The sequence below is a fragment of the Phocoena phocoena genome, chromosome 5 (assembly GCF_963924675.1).
Source record: "Phocoena phocoena chromosome 5, mPhoPho1.1, whole genome shotgun sequence".
Taxonomy (NCBI): Eukaryota; Metazoa; Chordata; class Mammalia; order Artiodactyla; family Phocoenidae; genus Phocoena; species Phocoena phocoena.
This window is the reverse complement of record NC_089223.1, coordinates 19,445,441-19,471,520: the sequence shown is the minus strand read 5'-3', so window position 1 is coordinate 19,471,520 and position 26,080 is coordinate 19,445,441. Positions and strand designations below refer to the sequence as shown.

Genomic DNA, 26,080 nt, shown 5'->3' with positions numbered 1-26,080 from the left:
AATGATATTAGCGTAGACATTCCTCCAGTAACATCCCTGGTAATTTTCCTTTTGTTTCAAAGAGAAGTGGTTTGGGTTGTTAGGAAGTCACTGCAATACTCTAGAAGCTGCGACGAGTTCACCTTTCGGTTCATGCTTCGTGATTACCAAGAGTAATTTCTCTGGCCTCTTTCTTTCCTCTTATATCAGGAAATATTACTGTCCTAAGAAGTAACCAGTAGGATCTGGTCACGTTCACTTTGAACAAATATTAAATACTAGTTCTGCCAATAAGACTCAAACTACAAAAATGCAGATTGAAGATTTCAAAAGGACAGGGCTGCTTATTTGAGATTTTCCTGTTTCTTGAGGTGGACCTGCTTTGCTGTAAACTTCCCTCTCAGAATGGCTTTTGCTGTGTCCCATAGATTTTGGAAAGTTGTGTTTTTATTTCCGTTTCATTTTATTTTCTGACTTCCTCTTTGATTCTTCACTGACCCATTTTTCTTTTTAGTAGCATGTTGCTTAGTCTCCACATGTTTGTGTTTTTCCCATTTCTCCCCTGTAACTGATTTCTAGTTTCATACCATTGTGGTTGGAAAAAATGCTTGATATAATTTCTATCCTCTTAAATTCGTTGAGACATGTTTTGTGGCCTAGCATAGATGCCAGTAGTACTGTCTTAGCCATGACAATCAAAATGTCTCTTAACACTGCCAAATGTCTCCAAATGTCTCCTGGGAGGCAAATCACCACCCGTTAAGACCTGCTACTCTAGGCCAATTGGGCTTCTACTAAAAGACAAATTTAACAGAGATTCTAGGAGCATCGTATGTTAAGGGGAAAAAGACCAGACTTCCCAATGTGAGCACATGTCTGAACAACTGCTCCTTGTCAGAGCTGTGCCAGTACTCTATCAGGAAAAGGAGGGAGGCAGAGGATCACGGGGAAAGCAGGGACACTGGGTTTACAAACAGATGATAAATATGTCCTCTATCCTGAGACCACCTGTGATATATATACAAAGTCCTAAAGCTCATGGTTTGGACAAGGTCACCAGGCCAGAGAGTAGAACCTAGGGCACTTGATCTAAGGCTTACTTTAATCCATTTGACAATATTTCTTCACTAATGAGGACAGAGACCAATCCATTCTGCCACATTTATGATGATATGGATTAATTTTCCTAAGAGATTCTACAAGGTTTCTTTTTCTGTTTGCATTTCCATTGCATTGTATGTGATCAATTTCAAGTACAAGTGAATTGCAAGTGGAAAATTTCTGAGAGCAACTGAGTTGTACTTGACATTTGGGGTCCCAGTAGCTGAGTAGCTCTCAAAAAGGTCGTAGACAACTTTGTTGCACTGTAAAATGCCAAGGGCAACTCAGTAGCAATTGAAAATTGAAAGGGAAATTATATTCTACCCCAAATCAGCAACATGGACTCTGAAGAAGGATCTTGGTTTTATTAATTGTGTGAGGGGAAAATGGGAAATTGCCCTTTGATGTTGAAAAATTTTCCCAAATAGGCAGTCATCTCTTTGCAATGATTTATGGATATAATTTTACTACCCATCTATCTATATTATGAAAAGTGCTCATTTCTTTCTTTGATTTGTCTTAAATCAAGAATTTTGTCACTAAGAAGGACTGTGAATCCATGTTATAATTCCTCTATATTCTTGAAGCTTAATGAACCTGATCCTTTCCAGTATTATAGGGAGAAAAAGATGGAGAGAATATGATTCTTAAAAGCAGGCAGACTTCAAAAACTTTTCATTTAAGAAAAATGAGTTATCCTTTTCACTGTTATTAACATAAAATTAGGTTTAGTATAACAAGAATGGAATAAAAAATCCAGAAACATATCTCTTAATAAAATGAACCACGGGTTCAATTTTGTATTAATAAGTTACATTTCTGGGGATAGGAGATGGTGGTGATGGTGGAAATAGAGATTCTCTCTGATACATTATGCTGTGTGAAAGCAGTTAGAATGCTTAGCTATAAGTGAATATCCTAGAACTTTGTCCCCTTAGGTACAGGATTCCCTCTTCATTAGGAGTACTTAGATGGTTTAAAGGAGGGGAGGGCTTCCCTGGTGACGCAGTGGTTGAGAATCTGCCTGCCAATGCAGGGGACACGGGTTCGAGCCCTGGTCTGGGAAGATCCCACATGCCGCGTTGCAACTAGACCCGTGAGCCACAACTACTGAGCCTGCGCGTCTGGAGTCTGTGCTCTGCAACAAGAGAGGCCACGACAGTGAGAGGCCTGCGCGCCGCGATGAAGAGTGGCCCCCACTCGCCGCAACTAGAGAAAGCCCTCACACAGAAACGAAGACCCAACACAGCCAAAAATAATAAATACATAAATAAAAATTTTTTTAAAGAAGGGGAAATTTAGGAATTACTAGGTTGATATATTCTTCTGACCAACCTCAGTAGTGTTAGTGAAGTCTCCTACCCACATTGATGTAGTTCTTGTTACTTTTATCATTTATTTGTCCTTGTACTCATTCAATTAATATTCATCAAATATTTATGGTTTCTGCTATGAGTTCAGCACTGAGCTTGGCACCAAGGATACAAAAACAGATGAGGTTTTGAAAGGCAAAAGCAAATGATTGGTCTCTTCTTTTATGGATCTTATGGGTCAGAAGGAAGAAATAAATATTAACTAATGACCCAGAAATAAATACATCAAGAAAGAAAATTGGTCCTACCATGTGTACAAACGTGGTAGCCAGATTGAGCTGGGTCGGGTCTAAATCACACATCTTCCCCTTCCTAGTTTTATCATCATGGGCAAGACGCTGAAACTCACTGAACATCAGTTTCCGTATCTCTATTTTAAATTTATTTATTTATTGTATACCTTGCTTTTTAGGAAAAGTACCTCTTTTTTTTTTTTTTCCCCAGCCACGCCGTGCAGCTTGTGGGATCTTTGTTCCCCAACCAGGGCCCTCGGCAGTGAAAGCACAGAGTCCTAACCACTGGACCACCAGGGAATTCCCTCCGTATCTCTAAAATAAGCCTATTAATGCCAACTACGCAGGATTATTTCATGAATTAGAAATTATCATGAAAGTTGCCTAATAATTATTATCATAAGGAGTAGACTAAGCCAACTTGTTCCTTTAGAGGAAAGGATATCCTGACCCCAATTCCATCTGTAATTGTTTCCTTAACTTCTAACTCTCCAGAATCCAGGAAGCACACACTTCTTCTAGAATTTAACGTTAATCAAAGTCACCGTCTGCCCAGAAACTGAGGAAAGACAAAGTAGAATTGCTTTTAATTATTATCTATTGAGTGTATATCACATACCAAGTACTGTGCTGAGTACTTGTTAATTTTATCTCACTTAAAGATTACAACAATCCTTAAAGTATATGTTATTTCTATTCCCAACTTACAATGAGGAATTTGCATCTCAGATATATGAAGTTATTTACTTAGGTAATATCAGTGAATCTGAATCCTCCTTGTATAGCAGCATTGGGAAAACCCACTTTTCCTCCTGGGCCTTTCTTTCCCGTGTGTCTCCTCTACTGTCACACTTCATTTCAGACACTTCTGGTCATCAAACGTGTGCGGATTTTCCCCCACCAAGCAGCCCTTCAACACTATTTGGATATCCTACAATTGAATTCAATTCTGAGAATATCTACTCAGAGGTAGTGTCAGATCCCACAGACTAAGAGCTCAGTCCCACAAGCCTGCTTCCTCTCTATTTCAGATGCCAATCCCAACTGGTAGATTCCCAGGTTACCCACAATTTCTGTCTGATTTGGTTACAAATTGGAGATTCTCACAACCCCCTCCTCAGGTTTGATTAATTTGCTAGAGCAGCTCATAGGACTCAGGGAAATACTTATTATAAAGAATATGATAAAGGATACAGATGAACAGCCAGATAAAGAGATGTATAGGGCAAGGTCTGGGAGTCCCCAGTACAGGTAAGTCTGTACCCATGGAGCTTGGGTGTGTCACCCTTCCTATGTGGACCTGTTTGCCAACCTGGAAGCTCCTGGAAACCCCGAATATCAGGGTTTTATTGAGGTTTCCTCACATAGGCATGATTGATCATTAACTCCATTTTTAGCCCTTCGCCCTTCTCTAGAGAATAGGGTTAGGGCTGAAAATTCCAAGCTTCTAATCACTGCTTGGACTTCCCCATACTAACCCCCCTCCAGGAGCCATGCAGGAGTCCACTCAGAGCCGCCTCATTAGAACAAAAACACTCCTACCACCCAGGAAATTACAAGGGTTTCAGGAGCTCTGTGTCAGGAACTGAGGGTAGAAACCTATATATATATATATATATATATATATATATATATATATATAATTACATATATATATGTATGTAATGCAGTATATATATGTGTGTGTATATCTATCTATCTATATCCCATTATCTCCCAAAAGCCAACATGATTTTCCTGTATCTCTCTGGTTTATTTGCCTAGTCACTTTGCTATAACTTTCTTGAGTTTCTGAAATAGTAAGTTGGGATTATGCATCCTGCATTCTTTTTCCATCCCCTACTCCACATCCTTCTCTTCTGGCTACTACAATAACACACCCTGGATGTGCCAGCATTCTGCTACAACTTCTGTGCTCTGGCAAGAATTACGGTAAATTAATGTTCTTCTAATTGAATGCATGGCTTTCTGGGAAATGGTGTATATTCTATTTAATAGATTTGCCTGAGCTAGGAAAGAAAAAAGGAAGCCGTGATGAAAGACATTTACCCTGTGAAATGCAAAGAACATCACAAAAGAATTGGCTGGTGAGGTAATGTTTTCCTAATGTGAGCACAGAACGATCAACAATCAATAGCATAAAAGGAAGAAGCAAGCAAGTATATTCCAGTGGAAGAGAAAAGGAAGAAATAATGGAAAGGGACTCTGATGACCTCATTTACAGTTCAGTCTTTGCTACTAATCTGAAATATGGAGAAAATAACTATACGTGCTTTTATATACTTAGGTGCAAAACAAAAACAAAAACACAATCACAGAATGTAACACGGATTCCTGTCTGCATGTAACACAAATGTTGTGAGAACAAATTAGACTGTAATTGAATGAAGGATTTCTTGTAAATGTTGAAGGGTGTTGCGCCTGGGATGAGATAAATAGCCTTTAAAAGTTCTTAGAAACTCAAGATTTCTAAGATTCTTTAAAGTCTGTGTGTGTGTGTGTGTGTGTGTGTGTGTGTGTGTATATAAATGACAAATTGTACCACTGTTATGTAGGGGATTTACATAATTAACCCACAGAAAAACTTTATCATTTGGTACTCAATAAATCTTTATGTAATTAATAAATATATGAATGAGGAGGAAAACCATCTCAATTCTCTTATTTAATATGGGGCTTGGTTGACAGCCTAAAGCAGTCCTTGTCCCTAATTCCTTCTCTAATGAAACGAGGCAATCACCTATGATGGACAGTTTGTTCTTGGAGAAATTGAATAGAAGTAGTTCTGACCATGGCACACAAGGCACAGTGGGTGGAAGGAGTTATACACTGGACTGAACACAGGGAGAACAAGTTAAACAGTGCACTCTGAGTGGTGAAAGTTCCCAGTCTTTTTCCCACACTCTGATATCAGTGTGCTGGCAACCAGGTATATAAATGTAGGTTAGAGTAAGTTGGAATTTATTCTAGAAATATTGAAAAACGTAGAGAGTAGATCTATCTAAACTAACACTTTGGGGTAATTCAGTGAAAAAGCTGGTTACCTCATTACCCTACAGTGCAGTCCACAAGTTAGCAAGTAGAGTTTTCATTCAGATTTTTGGTGCTTCATTCTTAAACATGAAAGCATCGCTAAGACTAGTCAGATATTTTATGGGGGTATCCAGCATTCCAGACGAAACAAACAAACAACAAGCAAAGATAATACAGACAATATGAGAACTAAAGAAAAATTAAAATCGCAGAAATTTAAAAACTCAAAGCAAAATGAAACAAAAGCCATGACAAAGATATTGAACTTCATTGCCTGCACCACAACTAAAGAAAGAGAAAAGAATGATATAGAACAAGAACAAATGGAAAACAAGAATGCTCTCATGGAAAATAAGAATAGGACAGTTGATAGAAGGATGACAAGATGAAGAGCAAAAAGCAGAGAAATGCAACATGGGACTCTCTATTGTGGTCCTGAGAACTCCCTAGGGATTGAGATACAGAAGATGATGTACCTCTTCAAAAATTTCCAGAATATAACTAAATTCTGTTATTGAGTTATATATCTAACTTCCCTCTTCAAAATTATTTATTGGGATTTAGTAACCTTGTCACAGAGCTAGTACAGTTGTCCTTGGCATCCGCAAGGAAATGGTTCCAGGACCTCCCTCCCCCATACCAAAATCTGCAGATGCTCAAGTCTCTTTTCTAAAATGGTATAGTATTTGCCGATAACCTCTGCACATCCTCTCGTATACTTTAAGTCACTCTAGATTACCTATAATACTTAATGCAATGTAAATGCTATAAAAATAGTTGTAAATACAATATAAATGTTATGTAAGCAGTTGCCCTGGAGGGAGATTTGCTTTGTGGTACTTTCTGGAATTTTCTTTTATTGAATATTTTCTATGTGCAGTTGGTTGAATCCTCAGATGTGGAATCCACGGATATGAAGGCCTGACTGTAATATCCTAGAGCCACTATGGTAGACAATCTGAGAAGTTCTAATTACAGCTTATTCCCTCCCTTAATAATCTAGATAATTGTTCCAGCTGACACTTTATTTTAGCTGAAACCTTTATTAATTTGTTATTGTTTCCTTTTTTATAATACTGTCTTGAATGCTATCAGCAGTAGATCCCTGTTAAGTAGGTATCTAGTACATTGGTAAAAGACTTGCTAAATTTTCTTATACAAACCTCTCAACACATACCACTTAAACAATAGAATGGTTTCTTTTGAACATGTTAAGCACAGATGAGTAACTGTGTTCTTTTTGAGTGGATTTGTGGTGTATATTTAAATACTCTGGGTACCCGGTTTAGGCTATTTGAATGTATAATATATTGCCTCTCAGCTTTAGTTGTCACCCCAAAATTTGTTTGATTCCAAACATTTTGTTCAAAAATCTCTAATAAAGGGTCAAATTGTACTGTATATTTATTTGCATAGCTGTTGCCTAGAACTCCTCAAGGATGCAGACATTGTTTTATTCCACATCCTCAGTCTCTAGGATGGTACCTTAACCCCCAAAGACACTCAGTGCATGTGCCTGTGATACTGATGAATAAAATTCATGTCTTAGACACTAGGAGCTCATGGAGTGCACCAAACCAGAGAGTACAGGAGTGTTAGGAAAGAACAGCCAAGTCAGTATATCCTGCTGGGGTTACAGATATAAAAAAGCTCTAGGGATTTGCTATTTTTTTATTTAGATTTAACTGAGATGAGAAAGGAGAACTGAAGTCTAAAATGAAGTAGAAATTCTATCATAGATGAAGTGAATCTTAATCACTGGGGTGAAGTGCAATTATCGGAGGAACTGGGGTTGCATATCTAAGATTCTAGTACTCAAAACTGTTTAGGTTTTTAAAGTTATCTTAAATGGAATGAGGGGCAAAAAGGAACGTACCTACCTTCTCTTCGTGTGTTGCACATTATTCACAGGTGTTGAGCTTCCCTCTTACAGAATTATGGAAGAAGCATCAAACAGTATTTCCCCACACATATTATGGTTTCATGCTCTTTGGATGGTTTGTCAAAATTATCCTCCTTAATCAACAATTACAAACCAGAGCCCTACATATTGTTCTTATTTTCTTTATTCATTGTGTTTTTAAATTTAAAAATGGTCCAATACAGCTTACCTGTGACTCGAAAAGATGCTTTTCATCTTTTGGGCTTTAGATCCCACCCAAAAAGAGGCCACCCCCCAAAAAACACACAAACAGTAACAGCAGCAGCAAAACAAATTACCTTGTGCTATATAAGGCGTAGTTTCCTCTTTTGGAGGGATGTTTGTGGGTCGTGGTGTGGGAGCAGGAGGTCTGTTCAGAATGAATGACCGGCTTCCAAGTTTTTTCTTTGTACTCCTCTTGGCCAGTATCGTGTCATATTCATTGTCATCAATCTCAGCAAAAGTGTACGGGTCTTCCTCCTCTTGCTGGTCTTCCTCATCTTCTTTCTGTTCTTCTTCTCCTCTGGGTTCACCTCCTGTTTCATGTCTTGCACTGGAATCACACCAGCTTTGACTTCTTCCCATTTGGCCTTCCGACGTTTTCCCTGCTTATGAAACATTTAGATGGTGGTTACTCATACCTTAAGCATTACTGGTGTCCATCTGTCACCTGCTTGAACCACACCCCCAAACAATTTATATATTATCCTATAAATTCCAAAAAGAGAAAAGTGAACCATGTAATTTACTAACATATCCTCCGGCAGTTTGTAACTGTTGATTTGTCAGAAAAAGTTTGTTAAAGACCTGGATTTCTTTGAAAATATATAAATAAGCATATAAATATTTTCCACATAGTTTATGAATGATTTAATATCAGGAAATCAAATTATAAAACTAAGCCTCAAATTCCAAATGTTTTGAAAGCTTGTGTTTTTCAAGCATAATGCTCTCAGATTTTTTATTTTTAAATTTGAAGTCATATTACCTTTTATAGGGATTAAACTGGGTATTTTGCCTAAAATTCAATTTCTCTGAAAATGACAGAGGGGAATAGCCAAAACCACCATTGTTTGGTTTCTTACACTGTGTCTCACTCTGGCTCTCTTGCTTTCTATAAGCCAACTTATACCTCACTCTTTGATAAGGGACACTGAAAGTAGGGTTCATGACATAAAAGATGGCATGGAGGGCTTCCCTGGTGGCGCAGTGGTTGGGAGTCCGCCTGCCGATGCAGGGGACACGGGTTCGTGCCCCGGTCTGGGAAGATCCCACATGCCGCGGAGCGGCTGGGCCCGTGAGCCATGGCCGCTGAGCCTGCGCGTCCGGAGCCTGTCCTCCGCAACGGGAGAGGCCACAACAGTGAGAGGCCCGCGTAACGCATTAAAAAAAAAAAAAAAAAAAGATGGCATGGAAAATCAATGGCTTGAAGATTAATTCATATGAAAAGAACAGTCTTTCATGTTTTTTATATTCAAAAATATCTTTACATATTTTTATAGGAATGTATTAAAGTATTCTAGCAGCAGTTTATTTAGAAGACAAAGATATTGTATACTGTGTCAATAAATAAGTTGAAGAGAATTTGGATGGCTCTCTCTGCCGGACCAATGAGAATTTTTTTTAAAATGTGCCCTTTTGACAAGTGTTTTGCTTAAAGTATTATTGAGAACAATAAAAATGGAAAGGATTTCAGTTATTGACTGAAAAGTCATTAATTTTCTGTGTTGTTCTGAGATTCATGCACGTGAACTAAAGGAGAACTAGTCTCCCTTCTCTTTGGTGAGAATCTGACCAAAAACTTTAGTTTACTTAATGGATATTTTAGTGGAAAAACTTAGGAGATAGGGAGAAAGACAAGCTGTTAGAGCAGAATAAAAGGATATTATTCTAAGAAGATTCAGCAATTGTTTTGGGTAGGCTTATGAGGAGAGACCAGAGGAGAGTCCAAGATCATCTCTCAACAGAGCCTTAGCTTGTTTCAGTTAGTTTAACCCAAGAAGTATGAACGCCAACATGCCTGGCACTAACTTTAAAATCTCTACGACTTGCCTTTTTCCTTATGAATAATATGGTTTTGAGATTCTGACTTCATGATTTCTGTTTCACTGACAGCATCCCAGGTGAAACTAGATTAAGTGTGTGGGAAACACTTGCACAGTGTTTCATTTTTAGTGGAATGTGTCAACTATCTTACTTTTATGAACTGATTTCCTGAGCTGTTAACTCTCTTTGTTCCTCCACCCACCTCCTTCCCCAACTCTTTCTAAAGTTGGGCTTGCACTAGAAATAATACATTTCACTTTTCATTTCCCAATGTATGAGATTGTACTTTTCATGTTGGAGTTGGACCTGAGTTTTCTCAACTCAGGTTGTACATTAATGAATAACGATTAAAATATATCATTCCTATAATTCCAATTTTTGAAATAATTGGGAAAGAAGGTGTAAGAAAGATAAGAATCCCAAAATCCCAGGAAACCTGTTCATGGAATTATTTGACACATTCTAATTACGGGCCCTAGGGTCTTGGGTCTTAGTCAAAAGAACATTATAATGATTGTTGCCTTGAAAGTTTGTTGCGAAGATAAAAAGAGACTGGATGTTCTTTATAAACTGAAAAGTGTTCTGTAATGTTCTATGTTATTGTTTTCTCCAATGACTATGTCCATAAATCCATCATAAGGAATTTGATGCTTAGGGGATTGATGAGGTGGCCCCTCTTTTTCAGTTACTTGAGGGCAGATGGAAGGTACTCTTAAAGAACAATTCCTGAAGGTATCACTAGCTAAAGTCAAAGAACCCAAACAAAGTCTCTGGCAAAAAATAAGTGGTAGCTTCCAGTCTTACTTTCAAAGAACTTAATCAAAGAATTTTAAGAAAAAAGATTGGTATTTTACTTTCCATTTACTTCCAATATTAGCACTATGAAAAAAAATGATATTAAAAGTAATGCTGAATTGAAAATGTAAAAATACAGTTTTTAAATAAAAGGGAAGGGTTTTTGTATTATTTTGCCTTTTATATTTGGTACTTTTCAGAAGATGTATTAGCCAACATTATACTTCTGGTCCTAGATATCTGGTGAAAATTACTCTCTGTGGAGTAATTTTAGACCTCCTAACCAACATACCATATGTGGAAACTGACATTAGAAAAAATATGATTTAATATTAGCTCCTTTAAGAGCTTTAACGTGATATAAGACAATTTTGCTTTCTTAATAATTAATTTTAATAATTAGATAAAATTATCCACATCTGTAAAAGTGAGAAAAATATACTAGAATTTTGTTGTCAGTGGACTACGAAACTACATCTCTCCCTCCCTCCCGGTATTGCTAACCCTACTTCCTTGATCTATCTCAACAGTCTGTAAGAGCCTGGCACAGTAGGTGATCAATAAATGTTTGCTGAATGAGCGAATGAATCAGAGAAGTACCATTAGGCTTCCCATACTTTCCATTAAGCAGTACTTTCCATCTCTAAATATAGTGCATAATCTTAGCAAAGTTTCACGTTAATCAGCTTGAACTTTTATAGAGATAAGGCCTTCAAGGACACAAATGCTAAACTTCATAGCTTCAAAGTTCACTTTTAAAACAGTCTTTATAGACTTCATATAGCCTTTTAGGACTTGACAACTAGAGTGACAAATGGGGTTTTAATAATAGATATTTCTTTCATCCTTCTTATTAAATTTTCTTTGTAAGACCATTTTATGAATTTGGAAAGTAAACATGAAATAGTGATCAATAAAGTGGGTGGTAATTGGTGGCTCTAGGAGTGAGCATGGAAGTCCGTCGGGCTGTTGAACATTCCAGGCAGATAAGCCTCATATGGAAGCTCCTCTGGATAGTTTCCTGCCCTCCACCCCCAACCCCCCCCCCCACCCCCATGACACACCTTAGTTCCTGCATCTGGGAAGAAATGCTGTCACAGCCATTTAACGGTTGTTCTTCCCCTTTAGCAAGACAGATTTTTTTGACTTTGGTCTCAAGGCAGCGTGTGATAGACCCTTTACCACTTGCTTCCCCTGCAGCTACCAACTGAGTGAAGTGTCCAAGGTCGTTTTCAAATCTGTAACACATTAGCCTTTCTCTTTTGTCAGAAAACTGAGAGGTGTTTTATTTTTTGCGGTACGCGGGCCTCTCACTGTTGTGGCCTCTCCCATTGCGGAGCACAGGCTCCGGACGCGCAGGCTCCGCGGACATGGCTCACGGGCCCAGCCGCTCCGCGGCATGTGGGATCTTCCCGGACCGGGGCACGAACCCGTGTCCCCTGCATCGGCAGGCGGACTCTCAACCACTGCACCACCAGGGAAGCCCTTTGAGAGTAGTTTGTAAAAGCTAAGTTGTTGCTTACTTTTCCACATGATGCTTGAGGTTCGTTTTATGTGAAGAATTACAGACTCCTTCCAAGTTTTATTTCTTTACTTACAGAAAGTTTTGTAATGAGACTTTTTTCCTGGAAGAAAAAAGAAAGAAAAAGAGAGAGGGAGGGAGGAAGAATGGGAGCGAGGAATAGTGGAGGGTGGGGGGCAGAGAGAGAGGAAAGGAGGAAAGAAGGAAGGAAGGGAGGAAGGGAGTTAGTGGGAGGTATCTCTTACCTGATTTCTGAGGCCCTAGTTGTTAAAGAACAGGAGGAAATCTTCTCTGGGTTTTAAAAGTTGATCTTTGTATGGCTTCGCCACTATATGCTATGTAAGCGTGTCAAAGTTTTGTAGTTGTTGTTTTAACCTTAACCTTACCTTGTAATGTGAAGTGAGGTTTTTCCAGTGGGAAGGCAGCTGTTACAGGTCGCGGTGGAGGGAGAGGTGGTCTGCTGCTCACGAGGGGCCCTCGGGAATTATTTTCTGGGTTGTCTCCAGGAATGAACGTGTACAAGTCATCATACTGGTTCTCACTCCCACTGTCAACCTCTGGTGGGTGGTGCTTGGTCTCCGTGCCTGATTCATGCTCTTTTTCTTCCTCTGCCGTTTCATTCACCTCTGCTCCTTCCGCCCTCTGCCTGTACGGCCGCCAGCTTTCATGATGGAGAACTGGGCTCTGTATGGCTGCTTATGATGAAGATTGTATGATTTCATGTAAACACACCATCTGGAGGCATTTCGTATTTTCTAACTTCGTACAGAAGTGGTGGTAATGTTAATTAAACTTTTATGATCTGATACAGGGGAAAGCTGACAAATGCGTAATTTTGGTGAATAGTCATTCTTGGGCTTTTATAATATTTACCAAAGAAAGCTCCATTATATCTTGCTACCTCAGTTTATGACACTCTCATACACATAATGATAAATAATATTCGGATACTACATGTATAGAAAAATATTCTGATTCTCTAGAGTTATTATTTAACCAGATTCAATATATGACTGCATTACCATATTTTTATTAGAAAACAATATAACTAACCTAATAAGTAATAAGTAAGTGATGGAAAAGGTAAAGGCAAGGAACAAAAATCTTAACTTGCCTGCAATGAAATGAATCTGTGGTTTTTATTTAGTTATTATTTTAACATATTTATCACCAGATGACATCTTAATTCTTGAAAATATTACTTGAGAAAAGTGTTAATATTTTTTGATGGGGAAGGCATCCAAATCACCAATAGTAAGTAAATATTTTTAAGGCTCAGTTCTCTCACCAAAAAATCTTTTCTGTCCTGAAACGTAACCAAATGATTCAGTCACATTTCCTCCATTCTAAGAATCATGATTCCATTATTTGTGTTTATACTGTACATAGTAAAATGCTCTCTAACCACTCAGGGAGAAAATAGAAAAAATATATTATAATGCAATAACTTTAAATCTTAAAACCTTTTTCTTTATATTTTCTTTATAGAAATTGTGCTCTAAATAAAGTAATCATACAAAGTTAAAATGAACTTTGGAATCTCTGTATTGGAGGGAAAATGTGAATTGCTGTCATGAGTGCGACAGAAAAGCAAATAATTGTTGTTTTAAAGTGTCGCTAAACTAAAATATAGCTAAAGAAGACAAATGGCAGAGTACAAAGAGGAATCATTTTTAGTTGAAGAGTTACACTGTAGACATTCTTCAGCAATGAGAGAAAAGTTAGTCATGTGGGAAAATCATGCCCATGACAGTACTACATATTTCTACGTGAATTTTATTTTTAATTTCTCTCTTTCTCTCATGTGAGAAAGAAGAAACGTCTAGCTGCCAGTGTTAGAACTGCAAACCAAGATTCTTTAATTACCAGCCTGGGTAGAGCAGGTGGACTTTCATTCTTGCACAGATCTCTGCCCAGACCTCATTCAGCTTTCTGGCTGTAACCCCAAACACAGCCTGAAACACAGAAGTCTCTAGAAATATTGATGGAGTAAATGATGGAGTGGCTGAAAAGAAATCATTGCTGATGCTTGCAAAGGGGATTCGCTATTTCAGTCTGGGAAAATCGATCATCAGCTTAGAACTACATTCATGCTACAGGCAATTACTTGTAGCCACTCTTATGTTTATGTATTCGGTGTTTATATTTTACATAAACACTGCCCAAGCAAGCAACAGAGTCTCCTTGGTCCTTGTCAAATACGCCTAAACCTGGAATACAGCCCTGGAGAGTCAGATGTGGTTGGTCAGTGAGTTTTAGCAAGCTTCATAGCAGTGGTGATACCAATGGAAATCTGCTGACTTAGGGTGTTCTATGCTTCACCCTCACTCCAACGAAAGAGTCAGAGGCTTGAGTCCAGTCGCACAGGGTTTCGTATATGAGACAGTTCCAGGTCCAAACTGTCTGTAGAAATGAGGTTGTGCTGTACCAATAACTGAAATAATGTCTTCTTCTCATAGGTAGTACTTCAGAGGATTACGTGGCATGATAAATATATGGTCATTATCAACGATGGCCTTTATCATCACTTTCATTATCATTAAAAATTATAACAAATCATTAAGTCATTAAAAAGATAATAAAATGTATAACTTTAAAAGAGTGCATCAATTTATTACATTAATATTTAGCATAATTTTGTGTTCTGCAATAGTGTTTGAAGAGTTTACCGATTTTGCCAAAGTATGCTAGTTAAGGCATTGTGTTTAATGTTATTTGCTTTGCTGGTCAGCCCATCATTTGAAAAACTGGTGGTCAGGAACGTTTAATGGAGCGTCATCTGCGAACTGTTCAAAGTGCAGATGACCTGAGGCAAGAGCCTGCTTGATGTGTGAGGTGTCACTTTGGCTGTGAACAAGCGAGAGAGTGGTCAGAGATGGGACCATCAAGATTATCTAGGGCCTTATAGGCGACGATAAGGATTACAAGTACCATGGGAAGGTACTGGAGAATTTGGAGCAGAAGAGTGATTAGTTCCTTTTGGAAGCATAGAATATTAGGGGCAAATTGGGAGGAAGCTATTGCAGGGTTTCTTAACGGCATACCACTGGCATTTTTGAGAAGATAATCCTGTGTTTCATGGGGCACATCCTGTGCACTGCAGGATATTTAGCAAAATTCTAAAAATTTCTAGCAAAATTCCCTTCTCAAAATCATGACCAAAAAAATCTCCATTCATTGACGAATATCTTCTGTTGGGGTCAGAAAATAGTGCTTCATTGAGAGCCACTGGGCTATTGCAATAATCCAGGGGAGAGCAGATGACAGCACGGATTAGGATAAGTAACAATGAAAGGGTGAGGAAAGTCTGGCTGTTTTGCAAAGGTACAGTCCACAGTATTATCTGATTGGATACAGGGTAGGACAGAAAGTAAAAAAGGGTGACTGAAGTTTTTGGACTGAATTGAACAAGGAAGGAGTCTTCATTTACTGAGATGGGGAAGTCAGCGGGTAGAGCAGATTTGGGAGTGGTGGAGTTAGGGTTTTCAGATTTGGAAATGTTGGGTGGGAGACGGCTATCAGACTTGCTGGTGAAGATGGTGAGCAAGCTGCTGTATACCAGTGGAAACAGGCATGATAGGTAGCGTTATGTACATGGAGGAAGACTCTCAATTAGTTTTCTAGAATATAGAACTACATTCTATTACAGCCAGCAGGGAGCGTAGAGAGTCCTAATACAAACTTCTCATTTCCTAGCTGAGAAAACCAAGGTCTGAAAAGAATGTGACTTTGTTTAAAAAAAAAACTGAAAAAATATAGTTGTCAAATAGAATATTTATATCAACCTGACTTGTGTATTCTCTTTGGGTGGGAAAAACTGCTGGTTTGATTATTAAACACTGAACTTATTAGAAATATTTAAATTAGCAAGATAATGTAGTCATATCTCTACCAGATGATACACTATAAGTCGTTCAGTTAATTAAATGTCTTTCCATGCTCTCCATGCTTTTCTATGCTCTCTTCAGTTTTACTTTTTTTTTTTTTTTTTTTTTTTTTTTTTTTTTTTTTTTGCAGTACGCGGGCCTCTCACTGTTGTGGCCTCTCCCGTTGCGGAGCACAGGCTCCGGACGCGCAGGCTCAGCGGCCATGGCTCACGGGCCCAGCTGCTCCGCAGCATGTGGGATCATCCCGGACCGGGGCACGAACCCATGTCCCCTGCATCGGCAGGCGGACTCTCAACCACTGCGCCACCAGGGAAGCCCCAGTTTTACTTTTATCAGTCACATATACCTTAATACGAATGTTGTTTATGTACATAACATATAGGAACACTTACTAGGAGAAGATGTAGAAAATGAGGTAATATCCTCTTCATAGTCACTTTCTTCCTCATTATTTCTGCTAACTTCTTGGATCTGAAGACAAAAAGGAATGTAATTTTCAATTATATGTATTAATCTTAATAAATCTGCATTTTCACACATACCAAATTGTCAGCTAATACCTTACATATCTCAGCCATTATATTTGGGCCATCTATAATTTTTTCAATGACACAGTATTAAAAGTGTAACTGGAACAATATAACATTTACAATAAAGAGATTTTTAAATGGAACTTTTTTAAGATTCACAGCAATAATTATGAAATTTTTACAATAAATAACTCCTGAATGAAAAGGAAGGCAACTATTTCTTTTAAAAACCACGAGCTTTGCTTCCTTTTGAACATTTCTGGTATCTTTTACCAGTTCAAAAGATATTCTTAATGACATCAAGGATTATAATACAGTATATATAAGACAGTGAAATTTTAAAGTGGTTTATTTTCCATCTTTAAAAAGAAAAAGGAAACTGAGTAAGGGAATTTATGTTTGTCTTTCTGAAATCAGTTCCACTACACTTAGAAGGGAGAATTACTGAGAAGCATAGAAGCCCGCTTTTTTTCCTCTGAAATTGCTAGTGTTTGCTTATAATCTCTGAAGGAGGCATGGGGTCTAAAGTAGTGGAACATGTTGGTGTTTGCTGAGAAAGCTAAGTAACTCCAGTGAGAGCTCGATTTGTGCAAAAGCACACAGAGAAAGAGACGGAGCTTGGTTGCATTAACATAGGTCACGTTTCGTTACCATGAACTCCAAGTGATTATTCAAATGATTTGTGCTTCTGTTCTTAATAAAATTGAAATGACTAGTCCATTTGCTCTACGTTTGGAATGTCCCTTTAAATTACTTTTCTGTACACCAGGAACGAACACGACATTGTAAATCAACTATACTTCAATTAAAAAAAAGAAAATGAGCTTCTGCATCAGGCTCACTATAAAAATCTTAAGGAAATTTTTATTTTCAAGATTCCAGTGGAAATCAAAGAATATATATATAATCTATAAACAGAAGATATATATTCTTTTCCATATTATTTTCTATTTAAATTATATTTTCCCCTTTGTGGACTCAATTAAATGCTAATGTAAAAAAATCACTTAACTTTACTAGGGAGATTGATTGATATTTAGTTGATATTTGTATACTTTGGTATTAAAAGCACTGTTGATATGGTCATTTTTTGTTTTCAGTTAGCCTGACCTCTATATTTCACAAGGTAGATCAAGAATACATTAAAAAAATCCATAATACTCTTAAAATCACATCAAGGACGTTTTTACTAGTTGAATAACAGGAATGTTTTACAAAGATTTCAGGAATTATGTGAAAATTTCCACTATACTATTCACAAGCCTAGACGTTATAAGCTCAAAATCAGTCTCTTAATAAAGAGTCTATGGGCAAGTATGTAGGGGTGTGTGTGTGTCACATACTGAGGTTGAAACATAATGGAATCATTTTTATGTTATAACTTAAGCTTTATGACATGTGTGCAAACAAACACACAAGCCTAAAAGTGTCTTGAAGGAAATGGCTTCCAAATTTAAAAAATAGCCAACTTTGATTTGGGCACTTTCATAAATATTATGTAAAACCGATATTTTGTATAATCAGGCTATGTAGAAAGTAACTGTTTTCTCAGGAATGAAAGGATCTTTCGACATATTTACACTAAAAACCAATTGTGTCTTACTAGAATTCCTTACACTTACAATCATATTTATTTTGGAAAAATGTGTTATATCTAATGATATATTAATAACTGGTGAAATCAATGATGGCTTAAAAGTATGATGACACTCTGACATCTAATCACTTTAATACTTTGTTGTGTGGTACAGTGGACAGAGAATGGATTTTGAAGTCAGTCTAAGAACAAATCATAGTTCTATTATTTATTAGCTGTGTGACACTGGGCACTTTACTCTAAATTTCAAGATTCTATCCTGCAAAATGTGGATAGTAGTATCTATACTATCAATTTGCTGGGAAGGTTAAATTAGGAAATGTAAGCAAAACACATTATTACATCTACCACATAGTAAGTTCTCAATAAATGTAATCTGCATATGTTAGATATTCCTTTCTTCATTCACACTTAAGCAAGCACGGTGACCACACTGATTTGATGCGGGAATCATCAATAATGAGCCAATAATTATTTAACTTAATTCTTCTGAATTGTGTGCCTTTGGACGTTCTGCTGTGACAGAAAAAGAACTGGAATATAAACTTTCTGATCGAAGTGTGGCAGTATGATTTTATTATTAAAAACATCTCTATAATTTACAAGCTAATAGAGATGATAAGAATCAGAGGAAGAAATATTTAATTCTTTAATAAGTTTCTTTATCTGGGGCTAGAGTCTGACTTTATTCATTAATTTATCAAATATTTATGCAGGCCTACTATGTGCTAAATACTCTATTAGTAACTAAGGTAAATAGTTAAAAGTTTAAAAGATACACAATTCGCACTCTCCAAAAATATCCCATTTTTATTGGGAGGGGAAATAAATCAAAAAGTAATTAGAATACAATATTTTATTTATTTCATTACCATAAACTCAATCCTTACAGGTGAAATGTAAAATTAAGAAATAACCAGATAATCAGGGAAAAGTTTTATTCGTTTGCTTTTTGGGTGAGGAGATTGGATTAAAAAATTATCTTGACACTTGCCATGACTGCCACTTCTCTAAATGAAAAAAATCCAGCTTAAACAATAAAATCTATTAGCTGAACATGCTCAGAGTAATATTCTAGGCCGTAGATAGTCCTTGTAAGCACACAATGTTTGATAAAATTTAAATCATTCCTTATCAAAGATAAAAGAACTTCTTGTTGACTGAGGTATATAAAGCTCCACGTGGCTTTGGCATTTAGTACAGTATAATTAATCATAATATTCTGATTTTAAGGGAGTGAATAAAAACGATCTTCACATGACAGTTGGTTTCTAAATATTTTTATGAGCTTCTGAAGATATTGTAATTAGCCCAACTTTTGTCCAACGTTCCACAGTGTTGATTATAAATGATTTTACCAGCTTTAAAGCACATGACAGTCTGTTCAGAGACATATATATATGTCTCTGAAGAGTAACAAATTGACCTTGTAATATTTTATTCATTACCCAAAATGAACGCACTAGGCTTCAGAATCTGCATTAATATTCCAATTGAAGTAATAAAGATTTTTCCTACTAAATGTTAAGAATGAAGAACGTTATACAAAAGCTGTGCATGACGGCAAACATACAAGTCTCAAAAAAAATTTAAAGGTCATATTGTAGAAGTATATCTTAGTTTTCATGACATCTTTTAAGAGAATTTTTTTTTCCTTAGGCCATCCAGGAATATGGCCTAGAAGCAGACTTATATAATTCCTCATGAAAGTTTCTTTTTATATCATGGGAAATGGAATCCTGAATGTAAAAACTAAATAGCAACTCTGTCTGTGATTGAAAGAGGAATGAGGAAGAATCAAATAGTTGTGGAGCAGTTAAACTCTGGTGGGGAAAAAGTGGACATTTTCCTTAGCATGGACCAAAATTTTGTTAGAATAACCTGAGGATATATGCTCTATTTTTTAAGACAGAATCTTAATATAAAAAATTAAGTGATGAAAAGATAATTTGACCAGGTGGACAAAGGTTAGAAGTCTCATTCTACACAATGAGAAATTCAAGTTTTTAATTGTAACCAACAAAACAATCTGGTGCAGTGAAAAGAACAGGTGCCAAGGGGACAGGTGATGGTTTCATCTGAAAGTTAGTAAAAAGGGAGAAAAAAACAGCAGGAATACTGAAACCTATTTCCTCAAACTTAGGAAAACAAATCTGAAAAAATTTAGCTTTAAAAAGATTCTGGAAGGTTGGCTTCTGTAGCTGGCACATCTCTTGTTCTGACCTCGACTCACTTGGTGTGTTCACCCAGCTCTTCTCTCAACCTGAGGCCACCCTCAAGCCAATCTCCCTGAGTGGTGACACACAGGGCTCCAGTCCTGGTGCTGACAGCTTCTGGTCTTAGTCTCTGCCCATCGGCTCTAACTAGAGTTGTGAACTTCAAGCTTGGGCACCTGACCCTTTTAACTACACTCTAGTCCTATTTTGATAATGTTTGTTTGTAATCCATCACAGTCGTGGTTGCATTTGTGAGGTACTAACACCTTTATTGGGCCATATGCTTGGTTTAAATTCAGCCATTGTTCACTAAAATGTGAATGATTAAAATCCATTCCTTTGTTAAGGTTGTAGTTGTAAAAGTAAGAAAACAGTTATCTTCATTTAAAATTAAGGAATCCAAAATCTGAAAGGAATCTGTGGATGTCTAGTTTATTTTCTTGTTCATACACTGATATAATGCTAAAAGCATGATGCCACAATAAAACTGTAATAATTTATACAGTTCTCCAAGCAAGTTAGTCTTAAAATGTAGCATAAAACATCTTTTCTGACCACAACGTTATGAGATTAGAAATCAATTACAGGAGGGACTTCCCTGGTGGTCCAGTGGTAGAGGATCCACCTTTCAGTGCGGGAACGCAGGTTCGACCCCTGGTCGGGGAGCTAAGATCTCACATGCCACAGGGCAACTAAGCCCACCCGCAACAACTACTGAGCTCGCGAACCTCAATGAGAGAGCCCACATGCCGCCACTACACAACCCATGTGCCCTGGAGCCTGCGTGCCACAACTAGAGAAAAGCCCATGTGCACCAAAACTAGAGAGAAGCCTGAGGGCTGCTACAAAAAGACTGTGCGCTGCAACGAAAGATCCCACATGCCTCAGCGAAGATCCTGTGTGCCACAACTAAGACCCAATGCAGCCAAAAGATAAATAAAGAAAATACATAAATATTAAAATAAAGAAATCAATTACAGGAAAAAAACTATAAATAACACAAACTCATGGAGGCTAAACAATATGTTACTAAATAACCAATGGATCACTGAAGAAATCAAAGAGGAAATAAAAAATACCTAGAAACAAATGACAATGAAAACACGATGACCTAAAACCTATGGGATGTAACAAAGGCAAAACCTATGGGATGTAAAAGGGAAGTTTATAGCAATACAATCTTACCTCAAGAAACAAGAAAAATCTCAATAAATAACCTAAACTTATACCTAAAGCACTAGAGAAAGAAGAACAAACAAAACCCAGTTAGTAGAAGGAAAGAAATCATAAAGATCAGAGCATAACTAAAAGAAATAGAAATGAAGAAAACAAAAGCAAAGATCCATAAAACTAAAAGCTGGTTCTTTGAGAAGATAAATAAAATGGATAAACCTTCAGCTAGACTCATCAAGAAAAAGAGGGAGGAGACTCAAATCAATAAAATTGAAATGAAAAAGGAGAAGTTACAACTGACACCACAGAAATACAAAAGATCATGAGAGACTACTACAAGCAACTCTATGCCAATAAAATGGAGAACCTGGAAGAAATGGACAAATTCTTAGAAAGGTACAATCTTCCAAGACTGAACCAGGAAGAAAGAGAAAAATATGAACAGACCAATCACAAGCACTGAAATTGAAACTGTGATTAAAAATCTTTCAACAAACAAAAGCCCAGGGCTAGATGGCTTCACAGGCAAATTCTATCAAACATTTAGAGAAGAGCTAACACCTATCCTTCTCAGACTCAAAAAAACTGCACAGGAAGGAACACTCCCAAGCTCACTCTATGAGGCTGCCATCACCCTGAAACCAAAACCAGACAGAGGTGTCACAAAAAAAGAAAATTACAGACCGAGATCACTGATGAACATAGACACAAAAATGCTCAACAAAATACTAGCAAACAGAATCCACAACACATTAAAAGGGTCATACACCATGATCAAGTGGGATTTATCGCAGGGATGCAAGGATTCTTCAATATACACAGATCAATCAATGTGATACACCATATCAACAAATTGAAGAAGAAAAACCGTATGATCATCTCAATGGATACAGAAAAAGCTTTTGACAAAATTCAACACCAATTTATGATAAAAACTCTCGAGATAGTGGGCATAGAGTGAACATACCTCAACATAATAAAGGCCATATACGACAAACCCACAGCAAACATCATTCTCAATGGTGAAAAACTGAAAGCATTTCCTCTAAGATCAGGAATAAGACAAGGATGTCCACTCTCGCCACTACTTTTCAACACAGTTTTGGAACTCCTGGCCATGATAATCAGAGAAGAAAAAGAAATAAAAGGAATGCAAATTGGAAGAGAAGAAGTAAAATTGTCACTGTTTGCAGATGACATGATGCTATACATAGAGAATCCTAAAGATGCTACCAGAAAACTACTAGAGCTCATCAATGCATTTGGTAAAACTGCAGGATATGAAATTAATACACAGAAATGTCTTGCATTCCTATACACTAAGAACAAAAGATCAGAAAGAGAAATCAAGGAAACAATCCCATTTACCATCGCATCAAAAAGAATAAAATACCTAGTAATAAACCTACCTAAGGAGGCAAAAGACCTGTACTCAGAAAACTATAAGATACTGATGAAAGAAATCAAAGATGACACAAAAAAATGGAGAGATATACCATGTTCTTGGATTGGAAGAATCAATATTGTGAAAATGACTATAGTACCCAAAGCAATCTACAGATTTAATGCAATCCCTATCAAATTACCAATGGCATTTTTCACAGAATTAGAACAAAACATTTTACAATTTGCATGGTAGCACAAAAGACCCTGAATAGCCAAAGCAATCTTGAGAAAGAAAAACAGAGCTGAAGGAATCAGGCTCCCTGACTTCAGACTATACTACAAAGCTACAGTAATCAAAACAGTATGGTACTGGCACAAAAACAGAAATATAGATCAATGGAACAGGATAGAAAGCCCAAAGATAAACCCACGCACATATGGTCACCTCATCTATGACAAAGGAGGCAAGAATATACAATGGAGAAAAGACAGTCTGTTCAATAAGTGGTGCTGGGAAAACTGGACAGCTCCAAGTAAAAGAATGAAATTAGAGCACTCCCTAACACCATACACAAAAATAAACTCAAAATGGATTAAAGACCTAAATGTAAGGCCGGACACTATAAAACTCTTAGAGGAAACATAGGCAGGACACCCTTTGGCATAATTCGCAGCAATATCTTTTTTGATCCACCTCCTAGAGTAATGGAAATAAAAACAAAAATATACAAATGGGATCTAATTAAATTTAAAAGCTTTTGCACAGCAAAGGAAACCATAAACAAAATGTAAAGACAACCCTCAGAATGGGAGAAAATATTTGCAAACGAATCAACCAACAAGGGATTAATCTCCAAAATACAAAAATAGCTCATGCAATTCAATATCAAAAAAACAAATAACCCAATCAAAAATGGGCAGAAGATCTAAATAGATACTTCTCCAAAGAAGACATACAGATGGCCAAAAAGCCCATGAAAAGATGCTCAACATCACAAATTATTAGAGAAATTCAAATCAAACTACAATGAAGTATCACCTCACACCGGTCAGAATGGCCACCATCAAAAAATCTACAAGCAGTAAATGCTGGAGAGGGTGTGAAGAAATGGGAACCTTCCTGCACTGTTGGTGGGAATGTAAATTGGTACAACCACTATGGAGAACAGTATGGACGTTCCTTAAAAAACTAAAAATAGAATTACCATATGACCCTGGTAGAGTTGACTTTATGAAAATGTGCAACAACTCAGCCCTGGCAAATTCCTAGTGTGTAATCTAGACACGTCATCTAACATTTTCAAGCATGTAGAACTATTCCTAACCTTGGTCAATCAAAATTTATTAAATGTTTTCTATGTGCCTAATGCTATGCAAGTTTCCGGGGGTATACAAAATATGTAACATATTCCCAGGATATTTAGCAAGGAAAATAAAAGTAAAATGCTTGAAACAATTGTAGTCCCTGAAGTGTTTGGTTTGACTAAAGGGTGTAATAGGAGATGAACGGAATGAAATCGTTCTGGGTGGAATAACCTGAACTAGAATTTGAATGATGGGTAGACTTTGAGAGGTAAATTTTGAATCTAGTCCTTAGCAGCTAATATGTGCTGGTTGAGCTCATAGATGGATAAACAATAAATGAATTGATGGAAGAAGAAAGATGTGGATGTTCCTGGTAAAGAGAATGGTACAAGCAAAAGCAAGATTGATTAAGCCATATACAGAAAGCAAAAGAGCAAAGCTGCCCAATTAAAGAAATAGGTGAATTTTGGGGAGAACATGTGAAGTTCGATAGAAAGAGTGGAGTCAATGTTTGTTTATTTTACTCCAATTATGGTGTGTTGGAGATATCTCCGGATGATGGTGATGATTGATATTGCTGTTAACCAGTCCATCTAAAAATACATGTAGGTTATATAGGTTAAGATTTTGAGTCCAGATGTATTGTCACACAGATCTGGATTCAAATGTTACTCTTGTATTTACTACTTAGTTGAGTTTAAGCATAGTCTTCTCTCTTGGTCTCTCTAGATGTAAAAATAAGCATAAAAGTACCTTACCCTCTCAGGGTTATTGTGAAAATTAAATGAGAAAATACATATCAAATACTTATTATAGAACTTGGCACATAGAAAGTACTCAACAACTGTTATCTGTATCATCTTCATTAAGATCATTATTTTAGTATAGGATGAATTTTTGTGTTGCCCTATTTTTTCATATTACTAAATTATGTTTGCATCAAACTTTATGTTCAATTCTAATATTGAATAAAGGTCAGTTGTGTTCAAGCTGAAATGTAAAGAATGAAAATAAAGACCTCTAAATAGTGGTCTTTGTAGCTTATAATGATTTAAAAAATTATCTCTGTTTTCAAGTGTGAGGAATCACAAGATGGATGTGATGATGGATCAATACCAGACCAATTAAGCTAATGGAGACTAATCAAGGCTTCTGGGTATGGTTGTGTAAGCTGTACACTGAAATTCTCCTGGGGCAGCATTTCCACAGACTATGATATGTAATACACCGTAAGAGCTGGGTCGGTGAGGAGAGGGGTCTCTCAAATGATTCTACGGTGTTTAATTCCCAAATGACTTTTGATTTTACAATGTTCATATTACAATGAAGACTTTTTTAGACTAATGTTAAAACTAGTCTGCCTTCTTTCAGCATAAAATGATGTGAGGGAGGACAGGTGCTAATTCAGAAGGGTGCTTCTTCCTGGGTGTACCAAGAGTAGGGAAGGAGAAATTGGCCACGGATGAGATACAGAGTACAAACAAGTTGAGTAGTCAAGAACTGATTGAAGAACTTGGCTTTAATGAACCCTGAACCTGACTGCTGCATTAATTACCTTAACTCTGATCTTCTATTCCTATAATAAGAACAATAGCATATAATAGACACTGGTGTAAAGCTTTGCTATTGACAATTCTAAAATCTTGAAATTGGTTTTAGTTTCAAAATCATAAGATAAAAAAAAGGTAAAATTCTGTAGAGGAAACACAAAATACCACTATGTTAAAATTATAAATAATTATGGTGTTTTAAATACTCCAATTAAATCACATTAAGAAAAACATGCTTTTATTTGGAGCAAAACTAAATAGAAACTAAATAATTGATACATTTGCATGTTTCTAAGTTGGCAGATAGGAGTCAGTGAAGAGGTAGCTGGATTTACATTTATGTTGACCATTACTAACAGCCACCTTTTTTTTTTTTCTTTTTTTCTGAGCCTTTGATAACTTAAGTGAGGGTCAAACAGAACGAAATGGAAAA

The 26,080-nt window shown here is 36.8% G+C and overlaps 1 protein-coding gene across 1 annotated transcript in view; it reads right to left on the bottom strand.

Moving 5' to 3' along the window:
* BANK1 (B cell scaffold protein with ankyrin repeats 1) overlaps window positions 1-26,080 on the bottom strand; it is a 301,567-nt gene that overhangs the window by 33,775 nt on the left and 241,712 nt on the right. The window contains exons 8-10 of the mRNA XM_065877749.1: window positions 16,283-16,361; window positions 12,390-12,695; window positions 7,940-8,245 (exon numbers count right to left, since the gene is read on the bottom strand). Coding sequence (XP_065733821.1) covers window positions 7,940-8,245; window positions 12,390-12,695; window positions 16,283-16,361 — 691 coding nt within the window. The remainder of the gene's footprint in view (window positions 1-7,939; window positions 8,246-12,389; window positions 12,696-16,282; window positions 16,362-26,080) is intronic.